Source organism: Oncorhynchus mykiss, chromosome 3 (genome assembly GCF_057628025.1).
Source record: "Oncorhynchus mykiss isolate SJ-2025 chromosome 3, ASM5762802v1, whole genome shotgun sequence".
In the NCBI taxonomy this organism is placed as follows: domain Eukaryota; kingdom Metazoa; phylum Chordata; class Actinopteri; order Salmoniformes; family Salmonidae; genus Oncorhynchus; species Oncorhynchus mykiss.
The window spans coordinates 32,958,329-32,980,798 of NC_143024.1; the positions used below are offsets into that span (position 1 = coordinate 32,958,329).

Here is a 22,470-nt window from a genome sequence, read left to right on the forward strand (position 1 = left end):
TCATGGCCACCTTGGGGTTCTGCGGGGAGCTTAGCTCATGGAGCAGGATCTCCATGAAGGTGATATACAGTGCCTTGCGAAAGTATTCGGCCCCCTTGAACTTTACAACCTTTTGCCACATTTCAGGCTTCAAACATAAAGATATAAAACTGTATTTTTTTGTGAAGAATCAACAACAAGTGGGACACAATCATGAAGTGGAACGACATTTATTGGATATTTCAAACTTTTTTAACAAATCAAAAACTGAAAAATTGGGCGTGCAAAATTATTCAGCCCCCTTAAGTTAATACTTTGTAGCGCCACCTTTTGCTGCGATTACAGCTGTAAGTCGCTTGGGGTATGTCTCTATCAGTTTTGCACATCGAGAGACTGACATTTTTTCCCATTCCTCCTTGCAAAACAGCTCGAGCTCAGTGAGGTTGGATGGAGAGCATTTGTGAACAGCAGTTTTCAGTTCTTTCCACAGATTCTCGATTGGATTCAGGTCTGGACTTTGACTTGGCCATTCTAACACCTGGATATGTTTATTTTTGAACCATTCCATTGTAGATTTTGCTTTATGTTTTGGATCATTGTCTTGTTGGAAGACAAATCTCCGTCCCAGTCTCAGGTCTTTTGCAGACTCCATCAGGTTTTCTTCCAGAATGGTCCTGTATTTGGCTCCATCCATCTTCCCATCAATTTTAACCATCTTCCATGTCCCTGCTGAAGAAAAGCAGGCCCAAACCATGATGCTGCCACCACCATGTTTGACAGTGGGGATGGTGTGTTCAGGGTGATGAGCTGTGTTGCTTTTACGCCAAACATAACGTTTTGCATTGTTGCCAAAAAGTTCAATTTTGGTTTCATCTGACCAGAGCACCTTCTTCCACATGTTTGGTGTGTCTCCCAGGTGGCTTGTGGTAAACTTTAAACAACACTTTTTATGGATATCTTTAAGAAATGGCTTTCTTCTTGCCACTCTTCCATAAAGGCCAGATTTGTGCAATATACGACTGATTGTTGTCCTATGGACAGAGTCTCCCACCTCAGCTGTAGATCTCTGCAGTTCATCCAGAGTGATCATGGGCCTCTTGGCTGCATCTCTGATCAGTCTTCTCCTTGTATGAGCTGAAAGTTTAGAGGGACGGCCAGGTCTTGGTAGATTTGCAGTGGTCTGATACTCCTTCCATTTCAATATTATCGCTTGCACAGTGCTCCTTGGGATGTTTAAAGCTTGGGAAATCCTTTTGTATCCAAATCCGGCTTTAAACTTCTTCACAACAGTATCTCGGACCTGCCTGGTGTGTTCCTTGTTCTTCATGATGCTCTCTGCGCTTTTAACGGACCTCTGAGACTATCACAGTGCAGGTGCATTTAGGTGGATTGTATTTATCATCATTAGTCATTTAGGTCAACATTGGATCATTCAGAGATCCTCACTGAACTTCTGGAGAGAGTTTGCTGCACTGAAAGTAAAGGGGCTGAATAATTTTGCACGCCCAATTTTTCAGTTTTTGATTTGTTAAAAAAGTTTGAAATATCCAATAAATGTCGTTCCACTTCATGATTGTGTCCCACTTGTTGTTGATTCTTCACAAAAAAAATACAGTTTTATATCTTTATGTTTGAAGCCTGAAATGTGGCAAAAGGTCGCAAAGTTCAAGGGGGCCGAATACTTTCGCAAGGCACTGTACATAAAGGTGCCAGACGCCAGGCCTTCTAAGGTGGACCTGGCCAGCTGGTGCTGGGGGGACGACTTGGTCTTGGTGACGGCAATGCCCAACGGGGACATGAGAGCAAAGAGCAGGAGGCAACCTACCACTGCTGCCTGCCGCAGCTTGCCCTGGGCCAGCTTTAGGGCTTGACTGAAAGAGATGATGCTCTTGTGGAGGAGTAGAGCAACACAGATCTCCAGCACCTCTTGACTGTCCTCCTGTAACTCCACAGCCAGGCCCTCGAACACTGAGTGCAGAGATAAAGAAAATACTAGATGAAGGCCCGGATGGCAGAGGTGGAATTAAAGTCCACATGAAAGTGGGAATCCTCTCCCCCTAGTTCCTCCCTACCATGGGAGTGGTGGGAATATCTTGAAACACAACATGCTCTTGAATACTGGGTGGGTGTCATTTTAATCATAGAAATATAATTCATAGAATGGACCTATCCCTTCAGACCTCTCCAATTTAGCTGGTACACCATTGACATTTTAATTGAATTGACATTTTTGCTTCTAATTACTAACAGAAAATTGCCTCTGGTCCACCCATTGTCGAATGACAACTTAAATGGTCATGTATATTCTATGATCTATCTTTCTATGATTTCAATAGGCTTCCTATGGAGAATTGACAGTATAATATGAAACAACTGATATTCCCACACAAGTCAACATTGTGTGTAATTGACATTTAAGAAAAAAAGTTTTTTTAAATTCAAAAAACATATTTTTAAAGAAATTATGAAATAATATTAAAACCCTGTTCATAAGCTTTTAAATATATACATCTCAACTGTTTATCTTTTCCAGTGATGAAGAGATGTATGTCTCATGGTATGGTGTGTATGCAAAATAGGTCAACTTTGAGGACTTTTATCTTTTGACTATTTTGGCATTCAGGTCCAAAAAGTAACTTTCTGAGCACTTTTACAATGGGAAAATATGTAAGGAAGGTTCTATTCAATTGAAAAGGGGTGCTGTCAAAAAGTGATTTAATACAAATGGCTTTACCATTAAGTCACATTCTCTAAATTAATTTTGATCTAAAGTGCCACTTACCTTGGTCTACATTGCACCTCCCTGCCCCCCTGACTAAGCACAAAGGGGCAAAGCCACAAACCAGTGTGATGGAGAAAAAAACAACCAATGCTCCCAGCTTTACCTCCAGGCCAGGGACATCAGCTGGGTTCATCTGCACTTCAGATGACCACCCAGAGAGGGCAACAGAGGAAGATCCTTTTCTGAGAGCCATGTCTGCACAACCTGCTTCTCTCTCAAGTCTGAGTGAAACAGCAAAGTGTAGCTCTCAGACACCCTCCATTGGCTTACAGTCGAATGGGGAGGGGAGACCACCTACACCAGAGAAGTTTGAGGAAAATTTGCCTACATTCAAATCAAGTCAATACAAATAAACACAGTTTTACATTTATTGCATACATTTTCATAGTGCCCATGGTTTAGGGTGAGAGACATCTGTGAAAATGTCACATTGTAACATCTGCTCTAGGATCTTGGCAAACAAATCATATGAATTCCCAGATACAGTATGTGAAAGGATCTGGAATGTAAAGTTAGAGTAGGAAAGGGGGGCATAGAAAGCATGTGACTGATCTAACATCAGATAACATTACAATGCTTTACTGGGCCTGTGATAATATCATGTATAGCTGGTTAGAAAGTTTTAACTAGCTATTCCATCAAAGGTTTTCAACAATTTGACTAAACGTATAGCTTTCTGCCTATGGCATCTCTCACATTACAAATCGCAAGCTATAAATAATGTATTACCTTCTATCGTATTATCTCATAAAAGGACAGCCTTGGTGAGCAGCTTGTATTGGCACAGACTTAATAAGAAGTGGGAAAAGGCAGCAAAATTACATTACTGCTATTCCAAAAAAATTGCACTCCGTATGGGAAGTGATGAGTCAGCTGATCAGAATGAGGCTGGGACGAACTCGAGGGAGGGGCATATCACTGTTTCATCAACGCTCAGTGAAATCTGATCTCAAGTCAGATTTGCGTTTTAGCTGTCGATAGTTCATCTCAAGATTGGGGGTCCGCTAAACAGATCATTTATCAGTTGTTTCAGAGCAACTTCTTACTTTCGCGGTCTATTCATTCGTGGACTTTTGAGACAAGATACTGTACATTGTATCACTCATTAAATCGCACACAATTGCAACAGATGAAGGATTGAGAGGACATCATGAGCCATCTCTAGACTTTGTATCAGTCCAGTAAATGTGCAAAATATGACAATGTCTTGAGTACCAGTACCACACCTCTGCTGCATTCTCTAATCTAGTAGAATACATACCCGCTAAGCATGTACAGTCAGTCTGTCACGCCCTGGCCTTAGTTATCTTTGTTTTCTTTATTATTTTGGTTAGGTCAGGGTGTGACATGGGGGATTTATGTGTTTTGTCTGGTCTAGGGGTTTTGTATGTTTATGGGGCTGTTTCCTTTCTAGGTAGTTTTTAGTATGTCTATGGTTGCCTAGATTGGTTCTCAATTAGAGGCAGCTGTCTGTCGTTGTCTCTGATTGGGAACCATATTTAGGCAGCCATGTTCTTTGGGTATTTTGTGGGTGATTGTCTTCTGTCATTGCACCAGATAGGACTGGTTTGGTTTTTGCATTTGTTATTTTGTAGTGTTCTCGGGTATGGTCTTGATTAAACATGTTGAACTCTAACCATGCTTCATTTTGGTCCTCCTCTCCTTCAGCGGAAGAAAACCGTTACACAGTCAGGCAACGTAATTTGGACTTATTCTTTTCTGGTCCTGTGTGGAGCAGAGATCATTTTTTTTGCTGCGGTCTGGACTGGCCTTGATTTCAACGTCAACAGATGTCTATGATTGGTTTAGATTTGGTCAGGTCCAGGCTTGAGTTGATTTGGCCACATATAGACTTCTATGATTGGTCCGGTAGGGTGTTTGCCTTTCACACCAAGAACTGAGTATGTTGTTCACTACACTGGTGTCAGAAATGGGACGGCAGCAATGACCATGAAACATTATGATGAGTAGCCTTAGCAAAATGCTGGAATCTTCTTAGATTTGTGGGAAGTACTGTAGTGAATGAGTGTAGGCCAACACTTCCCATTAAGAATTTACAGACATGTCTTTTGGATATCTTTATTTTTTTAATAGGGCTCTGTATTGTACCCTACTTTACTCTAATATACTCTACTAAACTCTACTCTATTGTACTCTACTGAATAAAACTTGACTGTCCTGTACCGTGCTGTACTGTGCTCTACTGTACTAAACTGCCATACTCTAATGTGATGTTTAAACTTGTTAAACATACTGGCTGAGCGTACCAATCCCTGTAGAGCCTTTCGGTCAGCGGCGGTGGAGTTGCCGTACCCGGCTGTGATGCAGCCCGACAGTATGCTCTCAATGGTGCTCCTGTAGAAACTGTGATGGGACAGGACACATTTCTTCAGCCTCCTGAGGTTGAAGAGTCACTGTAGTGACTTCACCACAGTGTCCATGTGGTTTGACCATTTTAACTCCTTGGAGATGTGTAAGCTGAGGAACTTGAAGTTTTAGACCATCGTCACAGTGGCTCTGTTGATGAGGATGTGCCCAGCCTCGTTCCTACTGAAGTTCACAATCAGCTCCTTTGTTTTGCTGATGTTGAAGGAGAGGTTGTTTACCTGGCACCACGCCGGCAGAGTTCCTACTTCCTCTTTGTAGGCCGTCTTGCCAGTGTTGGTAATCATGCCTACTACTGTCGTGTTGTCAGTGAACTTGATGATGGAGTTGGAACTGTGTGAGGCCACGCTGTTGTGGGTATAAAAGGAATTCAGGAGAGGACTGAGAAAGCACCCATGTGGGCCCCTTTTTTTGAGGATCAGTGTGGAGGAGGTGATGTTGCCTACCTTCACCACCTGGTCATGAATTCCAGGACCCAGTTGCAGAGGAAGGAGTTCAGAGCCGTGAGCTTTGTGGTGAACATAGAGGGCACTATGGTATTGAAGGCAGAGCTGTAGTCGAACAGCATCCTCACACATGCATTCCTTTTGTCCAGGTGGGTGAGGTACGTCTTGTGTCAGACCTGCTGAATTGCCCCTCCACTTTGTCCCTATACTTGTGTCTTGTCATCTTAATCGATCTGTATTGATCATATTTATTCTGTTTAACCATGCAATTGTGCCCGGTCACCTTGCCATGTCTCTTTCGGTTTCCTTACAAGGCTGCCATCATTCCAAGTTTTTATTTGGTCATTCAGCAGACGCTCATATCTAGAGAGACTGACAGTCAGGGCATTCAACTAAGGTAGATAAATAACATATCACAGTCATAGAATGAAGAAGAAAAAAAAACATCCAACTGTTACTAAGAATGTTATTGTAGTTGAAGTGGTCTGTTGATTTATTCTGGAGGTTGGACTAATTTGAACATCATGGCCACAAGTTAAAGCTTTTGAAAAAGCTAACCTTAAGTGCATGTGACAGAAAGGAACAATAATAAATATTCTGTTGCAGTCTTCAGTTGCAGTCTTTCCTATATTTTTGTGATAGAATGCTTCATTGAGAATGTATGTGCAGTTGAAATTTGTCCATAGAATCAATGACAGAAAAATACATGGTTTTTCACGTCTGTAAATAATGTCTTTTTGACATCCGTTACAGACATATTTTTGATGTCCCTATAAGATGTCTTCTAACCTTTCATTCAGCACCTGAAATGCACGTAATGTCAACGTATGGAAATTTTGCTTACTAGGTAATGTATGTTATTACTTCCTGTATTGAATAAAACATATATTGATTGCATAGTATATTGTTTAGAATTTAGGCCCGTCTGTGTTTTTCAAAAGATCAACAACACAATTATTTTCTGTATTTATTGAGAGGCAGAAATTGCTGATGCCACAACCCAGTTCTTATGAGGTGAGATCATAGAGGCAAACCTTGCCTTGTTTAAAAAGAAAAAAAAGAGTTGCATGAGTCATATATAACTGCCCTATTTTGCCATAGTATACAGGATATCCTATCCAGTGTATATTTGCCATAATAAAACAAACCATTAAACACAATATAAAGGACATTAATATATTAAATACATTCTCTGACATTTTGGCTAAAGGCCTGGTTTGGGTTTCAGCATGTAGCTTTTGAATTTATGGTGTTATTATATGTACATGAATGCTCAACGACACTGTGTTTCCTCCAGCTCCAGATATTGTTAAAGGTCTCCAGCAAAAGCTCCTCTCAATAATCCTTGAAGAACGTGACACTGGAAGGGTTCTAACAAAACTGCTTTAGCCCAGGATGGATACCGGGATGCACACACAGTACCAGGCAAAAGTTTGGACACACCTATTCATTCCAGGGGTTTTCTTTATTTTTACTATTTTATACATTGTAGAAAAATAGAAGACCTCAAAACTATGAAATAACACACATGGAATCATGTAGAAATCTTTTTTTTTTTTTTTAAACAAATCAAAATATATTTGATATTTTAGATTATTCAAAGTAGCCGCCTTGATGCCAGCTTTGCACACTCTTGGCACATTCTCTCAACCAGCTTCATGAGGTGGAATGGAATGCATTTCAATTAACAGGTATGCCATGTTAAAAGTTAATTTGTGGAATTTCTTTCCTTAATGCGTTTGTGCCAGTCAGTTGTGTTGTGACAAGGTAGGGGGGTATACAGAAGATAGCCCTATTTGGTAAAAGACCATGCTCATTATGGCAAGAACAGCTCAAATAAGCAAAGAGAAACAACAGTCCATCATTACTTTAAGACATGAAGATCAGTCAATCTGAAAATTTCAAGAACTTTTCAAGTTTCTTCAAGTGCAGTCACAAAAACCATCAAGTGCTATGATGAAACTGGCTCTCATGAGGACTACCACAGGAAAGAAAGACGAAAGGATAAGTTCATTAGAGTTACCAGCCTCAGAAATTGCAGCCCAAAAAATAAATGCTTCACAGAGTCCAAGTAACAAAAACAACTCAACAACAACTGTTCAGAGAAGACTGCGTGAATCAGGTCTTAATGGTCCAATTGCTGCAAAGAAACCAGTACTAAAAAGACACCAATAAGAAGAAGAGATTTGCTTGGGCCAAAAAACACGAGTAATGGACATTAGACCGGTGGAAATCTGTCCTTTGGTCTGATGAGTCCAAATGTGAGATTTTTTGGTTCCAACCGCCGTGTCTTTGTGAGACGCAGAGTAGGTGTGTTATTTCGTAGTTTTTAGGTCTTCACTATTATTCTGCAATGTAGAAAATAGTGAAGATTTAAAAAAAACTTGAATGAGTAGGTGTTTCCAAACTTTTGACTGGTACTGTAAGTACCACGCATCAGAGTGGGTTTCTAAGCTGTGCCAGGAACAGAGCACAGACTGAATCAAGGCTGTGATCAAAAATGTTGATGTTTAAATGGAGGGCAATAGGGCACTGGGTATGGTGCAGAGACATTGGGCCTGAGTGGGCAGTCTGCTACCCAGTTCAGCCCCCTCCTGCGAAGCACTTCCATATTAGCCTCCATTAGCTTCAGTGGCTCCCTGTCATTGATAATGGTGCCACACAACAGAGAGGTTTTCAACCTCGTGTGCTCAGCACTGCTTCTTCTGCCTGCTTTGCTCAGGGTCACTGGGTTAAAGGCCTCAGCCTTGTACTTTTGGTCGAGTCTCTGTTGTAGTTCCTCAACGAAAGATCCTATGTCACCTACCTCACAACACAAAGAAAGAATTCCCTAACACAGACACACTAGGTGATTGAAGAGAGTAGGCTATTTCAGCTCAAGATACATTGCATGATGCATGTCCATACAATTAGAAATAACACAACTAGAGAATGTTCTATGTCAAATGACTGGACCTCAGAACTGTGGCCATCAAGGACTGCAGTTGTGCACATCCCTGCTCAATAAAAACCACACTGGCATGCAAGCTATGTAGGCCTACCTCTTTGGCCAACAGGCGATAGACCGTTTTTCAGATGATGGGTCTGTCCTGGGCACAGTTTTCGGGCAAGTGAGTTGTGGAAAGTGACTGCAGGCATACTCTGTCACATGTCTCTGGATGGCACTAGTAATTCCCTGGCCAAGCACACTAGGAGTCACCCCCAGCGCTTGCACCCAAATGGTCTCCCCACCATCCACCAGCAGGACAGACTTTGGCGCCACCTACAGGGTAAAGGGAATTATACAATTTCACGAAGTTGCATTCAAGATCACAACATTTGGCTGCCTTTTCCATTGTTGATCAGTCAATCAACTACAAAGAATAGTGAGACAAAAAGATCTGTGTCTATTGTAAATAGATAAGTGCAAAGAGAGCAGTGAGCACATACAAAGATTGACTGACCACCCTGCTATCCATTTTTGCAAGGAACACCAACAGACCAGGCTCTTCCAGCCATCATTGATGTGCCAGGCATGTAGTCCAAACCATCAAAACTGCTTTGAGATATCCATGACCTGTTCAAAGTCAGAACTCCAGATGGTGTGACGCACTTTTAGATTTTGCCATGATCCCCTGATTTTGCTCTAACTGTCCTACTGCAAAAACGCCTCAATAGAGAATGTTGGCAAAAGTATAGGCCTTTACTTACTTCAGAACTCAATACGATACTGTAACTGATCCTTTCCAGTATGTCCAGTATCATCTCTAACACAATGCTACATTTTGCCTCCAAAGTATTCACACCCTCTTCTCTTTTTTTATTGGTAAATTGCCCTGGCCAATCAAATGCGTAAAGTGGGAGGGACTTCGGGGTTATTTGACGATTATGAACTGCACAACGTCGGTGTAAATGTACTGATTTATAAAAGAGACAAGTTTTTGCATTATGGCATAAGTAAGAAAAAGAGAGAAATCCATATACTCTATCAGTTAGTGATTTTAGAGCCAACAGGTTGCGCTTAGGCGACGCACATCCGCCATGGTTATTCGCCCTACGGGATGATTGACATAAGAATTGCCAGCTGGATTTTTGGGAGAAATGCGTCTTACACTGGTTGATCTTTAAATACTACTCGTCTGCATTTTTCTCCTCTGGTTGGGCCTACTATTGTTGTAATGCTCTTGAAGTAGACCTACATATATATTCTGAACAACATCGCTTCTGAAAACAGCAGCAGACAAGTAAGTTGTTTGTGGTAACATGAGGCTATAGTCGGGGAGTACAATGTAACTCTTGTTTATCCTGCTTGACAGGGAAGGGAATCCTACACATGACCAAGGTATAGTGTCAAACTCAACATCTAATTCGAACCAATAAGGCAATCGTTTACGAATGTTGAATTTTAATGGATCAACTTTATTCAAGTTCCGCAATTCAAAAGTTTGAGATCATTATCTTAACACTTGGCAGAAATATGCCTTCAATATAGAAAACATACGTATAGACAGACTATATAGTTTATTAAAGAATACTGGTGTGGGTCACGTGATATTATTATTTCTGCTAGCCTAACTTGTAGGTCTACATATTACATTTGAGGTCAAAAAAGTCTAATGGTTGTGATTTTATGAGGGGTACAACTGCTATTGAGAAAGCCTATCCTTTTTTTAATGCAACTGTGTGTGTGTGTGTGTGTGTGTGTGTGTGTGCGTGCGTGCGCGCGTGTACCAGGATGCTGATATCCGCTTGCGAAAGGACTCCCACTGATTAAACAGTAATAATATATATAGCTCCACCCTTTAACAGCTCAATGAGCAGTTGCCACACCTTCTTCATGCTTTATAAATCTCCACTTACAACAACATAGATATGAGTTACAAATACTTTAATAACAAATAGTTGTAACATTGACAGTGCAATAAGAGAAGTACACAAAAGTGAACTGAATTGATACATATTTTGTAGTACTTCTAACTGCTGTTTTGTTTCTTCTAGGACATGGATGTAGAGAATGGAGAGCTGTTTTTCGGACACAAGGAGGACAGTATGACAGAGGAGAGTTGGGGACTGGAAGGGCCATTTTCTTGCTCTGATGTCATCTATGCTGGCTCTGAAAAAAACCTGGATGAATGCACGGTAGACCCCCAAAGTGTGCGGAATGTTTCCCATTATAACTAGTTGTACAATATAGTGAGCAAATTTGCAAAGATCTAGGGCTATATTTACTCAACTTTATTTCTTAACACATTATTAACATGTAATAATGTATTATACCATTTGCTTAAAGTATTACCAAATTCCTCTTCATTTGTTACAGGGTCTAAATGACAGCGAGCCAGAGGATGTGCTTTATGCCATCAACCCAAATGATGTCTTCCCTACCAGAGCCCTAGTGGAGACCTCCTCAGAGAGCGACAGTGGCATCTCTGAGGAACCTTGCTCTGAGAGCCCTCTAGCTGCCACGGTGGACCCCTCTCAGGCCCCCACAACTATCTATCAGGTGGTCTATGACATCAGCACCCTGGCCAACATCAAGACGGAGCCAGAGCAGCATAGCGTCGATGTCATTTCCATAGAACTCGGTGTGTGTGTGTGTGTGTGTGTGTGTGTGTGTGTGTGTGTGTGTTGTGTGTGTGTGTATGTATGTGTACGCTTGCGCACGTGCATATGTGTGTGTGTGTGTGAGTCCATGTGTGTTGGGTGGGAGTTTACTCTCTTTTCCTATGTCAGATGAGTGGCGTTCTCAGATGTTGATCTCGGAGTCCTGTATTGTCAACGAGTTACCTCAAGTATCCGCTGGGAGATTTGACCATGGTCACCTTTCTACCCACTCTGCTTCCACCTCAGGCCCCACCAGTCCAGACAGCCCACTGGTGAGACCTAAAAGGGGCAAGTTGACTCAAAAATCAGAATTTTCAGATATTTTCACACCACAAAAGTGGTCTTATGCCAAGATAAGTCCATATTCAATGGCATCTGTTGCGAAGATCCCGCGATATGCATTAGGACAAAGTTGCAGGGCTCAATCCCAAATGAATAGGGAATGTTTTTACCATCTAATTAGATGTAAACAGTGACAATCTTTCCTGCTTACTTATAATTGAGGCCTGCAAATGTATTGTAAAGATGTGGTGAAATTCATAGGCCTCAGTCCCTAATGAATGGACAAGATAGGCACAATATGAAGATAGTGGGGGAGGGGGATAGTTAGTCTGAGACCCCAGGTGGTTGTTCAAGTGTCTCTCTATGGGATTATGGCGGTGAGGATTATAAACACAATACCCTCTTCTCCTGATCAGCTTTACCCTGATCTCACACTGACTGAGGAGGAGCAGAAACTGCTGAACCAAGAGGGGATCTCTCTGCCCAACAACCTGCCCCTTACCAAGGTCAGACACACACGCACGGTAGATGTTACACTATTTAATGTACCCAAATTCATTACTCCCCTGCATGCGCTTGGATTACATTACTTTTGCATAACAACTTTGACATAACAAATTACTTTGTTGTATATTTTTTATGATTTGACTGAAATGGACAGAAATTGTTTAGCTCTGAGTTGAATTGCATCTAAATGTACTGGACTGAATTCCCTTCTAGGCTGAGGAACGGATTCTGAAAAAAGTGAGACGCAAAATACGCAACAAACAGTCAGCCCAGGACAGCCGTCGCAGGAAGAAGGACTATGTGGATGGGCTTGAGAGCAGGTGAGGCCTGAGGCTTCTATTTGGCTCCATGAAAATTTGACCCACTATGTAGTTCATGGTGGATAACCTCTATAAACAAGTCACTTGCATTTCCTTAGCATTTTCATTTGTGTTACAACAGTGAGGCATGTGCAGTAGGCAGTTCTAACAATGGGTCCTTATGTTCTGTTCTGCCACTGAGTTATTGTTGACTCTCTATTTTCTGTGTCTCAGGGCAGCGGCTTGCTCAGCGCAAAACAAAGAGCTGCAGAGGACCGTGGAACAGCTGGAGAAACACAACATGTAAGTAAATTGGCTATCACCTTTTTGCACTGATGATGCTCAATGATGATGTGTGTGTCTTGTTAGTTATGGTATTTTTATAATATCTCCATGCACAGGTCTCTCCTGGCTCAGCTGCGCAGACTACAGTCACTGATCAAGCAGACGGTCACTAAAGCAGCACAGACCAGCACCTGCGTCATGGTGAGACCTCCATGCCTTTGTGTACTTTCAGGGTGATCTTAAAAAAAAGTGAATTGAACGTGTGTCTGTTGTTTCCCATCAGATTATCCTCTTCTCTCTGGGCCTCATCATCTTCCCAAGTTACAGCCCCTTCAACTGGGGCGCCTCATCCATAGCAGAGGACTATACACCAAAAGGGGGTTAGTTATCCATTTAGGAATTAATAATGGATTATTTTTCTTATGAAAACTATGAAAGTTAAATAGCCTTCCCTCTTCTTTACCGTTTCAGTTATCTCCAGAAACATCCTCACAGATCCTGCTTCATCCTTGCAAGCTGCTGAGGATGTGGATAACCATATCATTCGGCCAGATTCCCTACCCGTTTCCCGTGACCTCAGTCAATCAGATCCCCCGGATGCTTCCAGAATACTAAAGCAACCAATAGAAAGTCCCAAAATCACTGACATTGAGGGTGTGGTCCTGGAGGAGAGCCAACCAGGGAACAGCTCGACTCTGGTTGACGGGCAGACTGAACCTCTGGCCCTGGGCCTGGTGTCAGCAACAGGAAAAGGGAGCACAAGCCTTGATCCCACCAAACCAGCCCACGCTGATGAGATGTAGACAGTGTTGATGAACTAGTTTGACTGCATTCCATTTGCTTTATAGAGCTCTTCAAAGCTCCTTGCCTTCATTATGGACAATGGGAGGAATATGCTGGGGCAGTCCAATATGCTGCCCCATTACCACATTGGTTTTCAACCAGACCCCTTTGGGTGCCTTCAATGCCTAACCATTGCCTTACTCTTTTTTTGGTGCTGTGGTGCAAACAAGGTTTAATCTGGGATTCGGTGGAATGGTCTTCAAAATGGGTTAAACATTTTTGACTTTTCTATTTAAGTACCACTTCTTAATGTTTGTATGGAAAAGGTTTCTAACTTTGAACTCCGAGGAGTTAGTTAGTACATTCTGTGGGAAGGATGAAGGTTGTTAGATTGTAGCTGGAAAAACACCACAGATATGAATATATTGTTTTGGCTATGCATTCTTTCAGCAAGTCTTAGTGTACACCACACACACACTCCTTGAAAGTGAGCCTACACCGATGGATTATATTTTTGACTAACTACCTTACTCGTGTGTACATTAACATGTTTGTGAAACTGCCTAGCTAGTTTCTGACTGGCATCTGTGCTCAATGTAGTTTGCAGCTCCCATAACTGAATGCTGAGAGACTCATTTTGCACTGTAAGCAAACTGTCATATCTTTTGCGTGTACTTAAAAATGTCCTTTGGCCCTCATTCGGTTAAGAGATAAACAATGTGTACAATCCAAACATATCCTTATCTTAAGCATGACATTGTGGTCCAAATGTATACTCTTCACAGAACTTGCTATCCTAATTTTAGTGGTTGCTGGTGTCCTATTTTATGTGCTTTATATTTATTAAATGGGAACAATACTGGTTTTGCTTTATGGTAATTAAATAGCCGACCTGAAGATTGATTATTCAGAGCATTGAAGAAATCCATAAAAAAAATGTATTGACTGCCATAACTACTCTTGCCCTATGGATAATCTCATGCTTTCGAATGCTGTTGAAGATGACTAGTTCCCGTCTTTACCGGTTACTCAGTGCAAACCTTCACCCTCCAAAAAACCAAACATGGACTCTGACATTGTGGCTACCCTCTCCTTACTCATCAACTACATGTCTGACGCCATTGAGAAAATGGTAGGTGCGAACACCATGGTTATTGAAGGCTTGAAAAAGACTGTAGAGTTTGCATGTGGTGTAATCAAGGATGGGAAAATGGGAGTGGCTAAAGTTAAAAACGTGTGTTAAAGGTGGAACAGAATAAAAATGTCTACCATAGACGTCTCACTGATCTGGAACAATACACAAGAAGATGGAACCTGAGACTACGGCTTGCCAGAGGTGGAGAATGAAGATGTGCGACGAGAGGCTATCCGCATCTGCCAAGAAGTTATGCCTGCAGAGAAGAACGAAGTTGGTGATACCATCAATGTTGTGCATCATCTCGGCAAGAAGGAACAGCAAAACGATTCAAGACCAAAGGGTATCATCATCCTCTTGACTGACAGATTATTGTTAGGGAAGATTCAGAATTTGTTGGTAACATATGTAAGATGTTTTATATTCATCAAATGTGTGTAAGTTAATTCTCATCAGAATGGTATTTTTGTGTAATTCTGTGGTGAGGTTGCAGTTATCTGTTCTATGTCAAAACTAAGTTGCCTGGGCCGCTGAGAGGGGAGAGGTCAAAGTGTCATCATGTGTAAACATATCTTTCACTCTCTACCTTTCCCATAGTGGGGAAAGGAAGGTTGCAGTGTCTGGAATCATTCTCCTCTCCGTGAGTTTGTCCAGGAGGTTGTATTTTGAGTGGGTTGTATCTAAATGACAATTTGATATATGCCTGTTGATTTGGAGGATTGGTTTATGGTTCTGGGGTTTGGGAAAGGAGACAAAGCTGAACGATGAGTTATGTCTATGCTGTCTGACTATGTGTGTCTTTGCTATTAAAGGAACTCAGTTGCATTGTAAGGGGGCTCTCAGAGGATTCACTGGGAGACACTGAATCAATCTGAGAGTCACAGGGTTGTGATAGAGCTGATATAATTAAAGATGGACTTTGATAACTAACTCTGACTTGTGTGTGTGGTTTGCTCCCATGATTTGGTAAATAGAGGAAATTTCCACGACATTATACAGGGATGCTATCTGGAATGCTGCTAGGAAGAAGGCGTTCCTCCAGAGCCATGGTATGCGTTTCGCCGAGCATCTCAGCCCGGAGGACATAGAAAGAAGGAACAAGTTATGGCCAACATTCAAGAAAGCACGAAATGAGGGAAAGGCTGCTTACTTTGTCGGAGGACGAGGCTTCATCAACGGTTCGAAAATTGATATTCCTCCCTAAAATCTCACCAGAGAGAACAGATTGATGGTTTCAGCCATGGTATTCTCGTTTTCCTTGTACTAATTAACAATACCTAACAAGCCTCAGGTGACTATTTTTCAGAACACTCAGGTACCTCAATAATTTATTAGCTTGTTCTTGTATGACCGGACCAGAAGAAAGCCTATTGTGTTTACAAACTCTCGAAGAAGACTGAAAGTTGTATTTTTTTTTTTATGTATACAGTAACTAAGATACTGTTTTAAAGGGGCATACAGCTCTGCTCTGACTTTACACAGTTATTGTTCTATTTAGTTATTAATGCTTATTTCCAAGTAAAATGGGTCTTAGAATGTGTATATGTAAAACATTTTTACTCTTAATTTTTTTAATGATCAGTTTTCATATTTATTTAAAATAGTACCCTTTTTTTTATGTTGTATTTTATTTTTTATTTCTTAGAATAGTCCCTGATTACACTAAAGTGTAAGGGGTGCGTAACCGGTGGCAGGGAAGTCAGACGCAGGAGAGCAGAACTTGGTAATAATAGCCGGAGCAGTTTAATAACAAAACCAACGCCATAAAAATAACAACATATTGGGTACAAAAACCCGTCGCCCACCAATAAACACGTGCACAAGCACTTACAATAAACAATCCCACACAAAGACATGGGGGGAACAGAGGGTTAAATACACAACAAGTGATTGAGGGAATTGAAACCAGGTGTGAGGAAAAACAAGACAAAATACATGGAAAATGAAAAGTGGATTGATGATGGCTAGAAGACCGGCGACGCTGAGTGCCAAACATGGAGAGGACCCGACTTCGGCGGAAGTCGTGACATAAAGAGGGTTTTTATTCTCTTTTACTACAGAGAACCCTTGGTTTGGTCTTGAACATAATTTTCTGTTGAGTTGAATTTCAAAAGTCGGATAACAACTAGCTCAAAGTTTATGGTATATGCTATTTTCACTTTAAGTTTACTTAAATGGTGCAGATCTCGGTTCTTTATCGCTTATGTTCACTGCTCCCACATTTTTGACTCATCCTACAATTTATACTTTTATATTATCTTTGTTGTTTTGTCTTTGTCTATACTTTATCTTAATGCTAGGGTGTTACGAAACAATGTGAAGCGCAAGGCCTTATTTTTATCTGCAGAAGAATTACAAACAGATTTTTGCTTTTTTCAAGAGTCTCACTCAATTTCTGCTGATGCCAACTTCTGGAGGTCACAGTGGGGCAACGATATGTGGCTCTCCCATGGATCTGAACGCTCCGCTGGTGTCACTACAATGGAAAATACATTTGATGGTAATATTCTACACTCGGAATGCGACCCTTTTGGTCACTTTATTTGTCTTGTGATCAGTTACAATGACATTACGCTCATTACTGTAAAATTCTATGGGTATAACACCAAACATGAAAATTATGAGTTGCTTGAACCTGAAGAGAAACATGTACTTCATTGATTATCTAAATTTCCTAATTCGTTATTATTGATAGTAGGGGACTTTAACATTACAAAAGATAACTCATCTGATAGATGGCCCCCAGGTAGGCCAAACAGTCAGAATTTGGGTTTAATCATTTTTATGGAAAAGTTTGATCTTACTGATATATGGATGGAGAGGTTTCCAGCCGACAGATCGTTCACTTGGAGTAACAAAACAAGTTCCAGACAGTCCAGAATAGATTTGTGACTTATATCCAGATGTATTGATAGTGAGTGTGTTACTACAAATATTTGTACTACTCCCCTCACAGAGCAACGGGCCATTTACATTGATATCAAAATATTTACCCCTGATACTAACCTTGGTAGAGCATCCTACTGGAAGCTAAATAGCTTGTTATTAAATAATGATATAGTTAAGTTTGGGGTTAAAGGTCTGCTCTCACACTTTTGGGAAAGGGCTTGTGAAGAAAAATCTTATTGCAAGAACTGGGAGCTCTTTAAATTTGAGGTTTCCAAATAATTTAGAAAATATGGTAGTAATCTTGCTAAGACCAGAAGAGCTGAGGAGGACAAGGTGATCATTAAGATAACTTCCCTTTCTCAGAGGTCCTCAGCCGGCCACTTGGGGGAGGAGAAGATGGAACTGATTGAGTTACAAAAACAACTGGACAATATATATAGATTAATATAAACTGGATAATAAATATAGATTAAATCAACTGGATAATATATATATGGATTAAATCAACTGGATAATAAATATAGATTAAATAAACTGGATAATAAATATAGATTAAATAAACTGGATAATAAATATAGATTAAATCAACTTGATAATATACACTGCTCAAAAAAATAAAGGGAACACTAAAATAACACATCCTAGATCTGAATGAATGAAATATTCTTATTAAATACTTTTTTCTTTACATAGTTGAATGTGCTGACAACAAAATCACACAAACATTATCAATGGAAATCAAATGTATCAACCCATGGAGGTCTGGATTTGGAGTCACACTCAAAATTAAAGTGGAAAACCACACTACAGGCAGCAGAACGTTCTCCACGGCGTCTCCAGACTCTGTCACATCTGTCACATGTGCTCAGTGTGAACCTGCTTTCATCTGTGAAGAGCACAGGGCGCCAGTGGCGAATTTGCCAATCTTGGTTTTCTCTGGCAAATGCCAAACGTCCTGCACGATGTTGGGCTGTAAGCACAACCCCCACCTGTGGACGTCGGGCCCTCATACCACCCTCATGGAGTCTATTTCTGACTGTTTGAGCAGACACATGCACATTTGTGGCCTGCTGGAGGTCATTTTGCAGGTCTCTGGCAGTGCTCCTTGCGCAAAGGCGGAGGTAGCGGTCCTGTTGCTGGGTTGTTGCCCTCCTACGGCTCCTGATGTACTGGCCTGTCTCCTGGTAGCGCCTCCATGCTCTGAACACTACGCTGACAGACACAGCAAACCTTCTTGCCACAGCTCGCATTGATGTGCCATCCTGGATGATCTGCACTATCTGAGCCACTTGTGTGGGTTGTAGATTCCGTCTCATGCTACCACTAGAGTGAAAGCACCGCCAGCATTCAAAAGTGACCAAAACATCAGCCAGGAAGCATAAGAACTGAGAAATGGTCTGTGGTCACTACCTGCAGAACCACTCCTTTATTGGGGGTGTCTTGCTAATTGCCTATAATTTCCACCTGTTGTCTATTCCATTTGCACAACAGCATGTGAAATTTATTGTCAATCAGTGTTGCTTCCTAAGTGGACAGTTTGATTTCACAGAAGTGTGATTGACTTGGAGTTACATTGTGTTGTTTAAGTGTTCCCTTTATTTTTTTGAGCAGTGTATATATAGATTATTGCTCATCAAGGAAGAAGCCACTGCTCCAAAACTGCCATAAAAAAAAGCCAGACTGTGGTTTGCAACTGCACATGGGGACAAAGATCGTACTTTTTGGAGAAATGTCCTCTGGTCTGATGAAACAAAAATAGAACTGTTTGGCCATAATGACCATCGTTATGTTTGGAGGAAAAAGAGGAACGCTTGCAAGCCGAAGAACACCATCCCAACCGTGAAGCACGCGGGTGGCAGCATCATGTTGTGGGGGTGCTTTGCTGCAGGAGGGCCTGGTGCACTTCACAAAATAGATTGCATCATGAGAAAGGAAAATTATGTGGATATATTGAAGCAACATCTCAAGACATCAGTCATCAGTCATCAGTCATCAGTCATCTCAAGACATCAGTGTGGCAGGAAGTTAAAGCTTAGTCGTAAATGGGTCTTCCAAATGGACAATGACCCCAAGCATACTTCCAAAGTTGTGGCAAAATGGCTTAAGGACAACAAAGTCAAGGTATTGAAGTGGCCATCACAAAGCCCTGACCTCAATCCTATAGAAAATGTGTTGGCAGAACTGAAAAAGTGTGTGTGAGCAAAGGCCTACAAACTTGCCTCAGTTACACCAGCTCTGTCAGGAGGAATGGGCCAAAATTCACCCAACTTATTATGGGAAGCTTGTGGAAGGCTACCCGAAACGTTTGACCCAAGTTAAACAATTTAAAGGCAATGCTACCAAATACTAATTGAGTGTATGTAAACTTCTGACCCACTGGGAATGTGATGAAATAAATAAAAGCTGAAATAATTCATTATCTCTACTATTATTCTGACATTTCACATTCTTAAAATAAAGTGGTGATCCTAACTGACCTAAGAAAGGGATTTTTTTTCCTGGATTAAATGTCAGGAATTGTGAAAAACTGAATTTAAATGTATTTGGCTAAGGTGTATGTAAACTTCTGACTTCAACTGTTTATAGATTAAAAGCAGAAGGAGCCTTTATTAGATCTAGGAAAAAATGACTTGAGGAGGGAGAACAGAATTCATCCTATTTCTTTTAGATTTGAGAAATGTCATTCTATAAATAACACTATCCATAAGTTACACATTGATGGTGTTATTACAGATGACCAAAAATGAATCGCTAAATACTGGAAATTGTATAGCTCTACGTAATCTCAGGAATCCACAAATATGTTTTTTGACTCACTAAATAATGTTCACTCGATCGGCGATACAGAATCTGTTTTTATTAATCACCCAACTTCTTTACAAATTCTTTAAATAATAGTCCTGTACAAGGTATTTCCATAGCTGGTAAAGAAATGATTATAAGCCAGCTGGCTGACGATACTACACTTTTTCTGAAAGATGCCAACCAAATTCCCATATTGATCAATGTGATTACAATCCTTCTCCAAAGCGTCTGGTCTACATCTTAACATTAATAAATGTGAACTCATGGCTGTCGAAGATTGTGTGATACCTTCATATTATGGTATTCCAATGAAAGAAGAACTTACATATTTAGGCATAACCATTACTAAGGATCAAAAGTCTAGAAGCTTACTAAATTTTAACCCTCTTATAAAAAAAAACCCAGAAGAAGATAAATCAATTGCTACAGAGGGACTTATCTTTAAAAGGAAGAATCCTAATAACCAAGGCAGAAGGTATCTCTAGACTAACATATGGCGCTCTATCTTTATATCTTGATGGTCAAATAAGCAAGGGGATAGACCAGATGTTTTTCAACTTTCCGTGGAGAAACCATACCCATTACATTAGGAAAACTGTTGTAATGAACACTTATGAGTATGGTGGGCTGAATTTTCTGGACTTTACTACCTTAAATAATACTTTCAGGATCAATTGGAGCCACTTCTATGTGGAATTGTATTCCTGTCTTCTTTACTTTTGGTGGCCTTAACTTCATCTTGGTTTGCAATTATAATATTGACAAAGTTCCAGTGAAACTTTCTGCTTTTCATCGGCATGTTTTCTTGCCATGGTCCTTAATTTATAAGCATATGTTTTCTCCACACAGATATTATATATGGAATAATCGGGATATATTGTATAAAAATACTTCTTTGTTTTTAGAATATTGGTTCCGAAATAATGTCCTATTGGTGAGCCAACTGGTAAATGTTTTTTTACTCAGTTATAAGGAATTCTTATCACTTTACAAGGTCCCTGTAACACCCAAAGATTTTGCTGTTTTTTTAGATACCATTCCCTCAGGTGTTGCTCTATTATTCAGGAACGTGTCAAGACCTGACCCTCAGAACCTACCTTCCATTAACCCTGTTGACTCATTAGTAGGAAAGATTTGTTTCTCCTTTGGTCCATTCAACAACAGAGCGATACGAACCTTGTTTCAGCAGGATGTTGTACCTTAAGTCATGCCTTATTGGAACGGTTTTATTGCTAATATCTGTTGGAAAAAAGTTTGGATGTTGCCACACACATATCTACTTGTTAACAAAATGAAGGAAGTTTCCTTTAAAATTATTCATAAATATTATCCTGCCAACCACTATATGATGAAGTTTAAGAAAAACATAAACTCAAATTGTACCTTGTAATGACCACCCAGAAATGGTGTTGCATCTTTTTTGGCATTGTATTCATGTAATGAAACTGTGGCAAGACATCAGTAGATTTATAATTGAACACATTTATGAAGATTTTACACTATTGTGGAGAGATGTACTGCTTGGATTCTTTACCTATGATAGAAATAAGTTGAAACAATTTTATGTAATTCATTTCATTATTCTTTTGGACAAATTTCATATTCACAAATGCAAATTTACAAACAAAACACCACATTTTCTTACCTTACAAAAATAAATTGAACTATATTTTAAGACAATTAAATGTATGTGATATTGTACCCCCTAGCCCAATTATCCTTTGTATGTAATTTATATATATTTATGTTTCCCCATGTTCTTAATGTATTGATTTGTTGAAAAAATAAGTGATATCACTTGTGCTTTCATGACTTACCTGGAGCCCTATTGAGATGTGCCTTTTGTAATGTAAACGAGGCGTTAAGTGAAACGACAAGGAGACGGAAGTGCCAGCATTCTCATGGTGGACCAGTCATTGCTGCATGCTAACTCTCTCACACTTTAGCCAAGCCCACATATCGAAGCCACCGTCAACAGGAAAATACTAATGGGAAGATGGTGGAACTACATGTTTTGTTTGAATCAGATGGCGCGTCGAGTGGAGATGAGAAGGATTGAAATCAGTGGCGAATACGAAAGGAAATAAGTGAAGTAAAGTGGTAGTTGAAGTTGGTAAATCTAAGCCTAGTTCTGATATTTTTTTGGGTGAGAGTGAGGGTTTTGAATTGATGGAGTTACCTGGGAGATTCATTTTAGCGTAACAAGAAGTGGATTTATTTTGGTTTTCTGTCTATCAGTAGAACAGACAGAGCATACTCTGCGCTTCAATAAGATATTGGATTTTAGTGTGTGGATCGTGGATCTTTGAA

General features: G+C 40.4%; 1 protein-coding gene and 1 pseudogene across 2 annotated transcripts; one reads left to right on the forward strand and one right to left on the reverse strand.

The window, feature by feature from the left end:
- Positions 1–6,719: 6,719 nt before the first annotated feature.
- Positions 6,720–10,410, reverse strand: LOC110513497 (histidine N-acetyltransferase-like; annotated as a pseudogene).
- LOC110513472 (cyclic AMP-responsive element-binding protein 3-like protein 4) lies at positions 9,424–15,396 on the forward strand. 2 transcript variants are annotated; one of them, XM_021593298.3, is made up of 10 exons: positions 9,424–9,815; positions 10,570–10,725; positions 10,892–11,156; positions 11,305–11,447; positions 11,874–11,963; positions 12,178–12,284; positions 12,498–12,566; positions 12,665–12,749; positions 12,832–12,928; positions 13,020–15,396. In XM_021593298.3, exons 2-10 carry the CDS (start codon positions 10,573–10,575, stop codon positions 13,349–13,351), a joined length of 1,341 nt encoding a protein of 446 aa, XP_021448973.3. In that variant the 5' UTR covers positions 9,424–9,815; positions 10,570–10,572; the 3' UTR covers positions 13,352–15,396. The 2 variants fall into 2 exon arrangements, with proteins under 2 accessions (XP_021448973.3, XP_090084803.1); XM_090228677.1 differs by having other exon boundaries at positions 9,427–9,815; positions 10,570–10,710.
- The last annotated feature ends 7,074 nt before the right edge of the window (positions 15,397–22,470 follow it).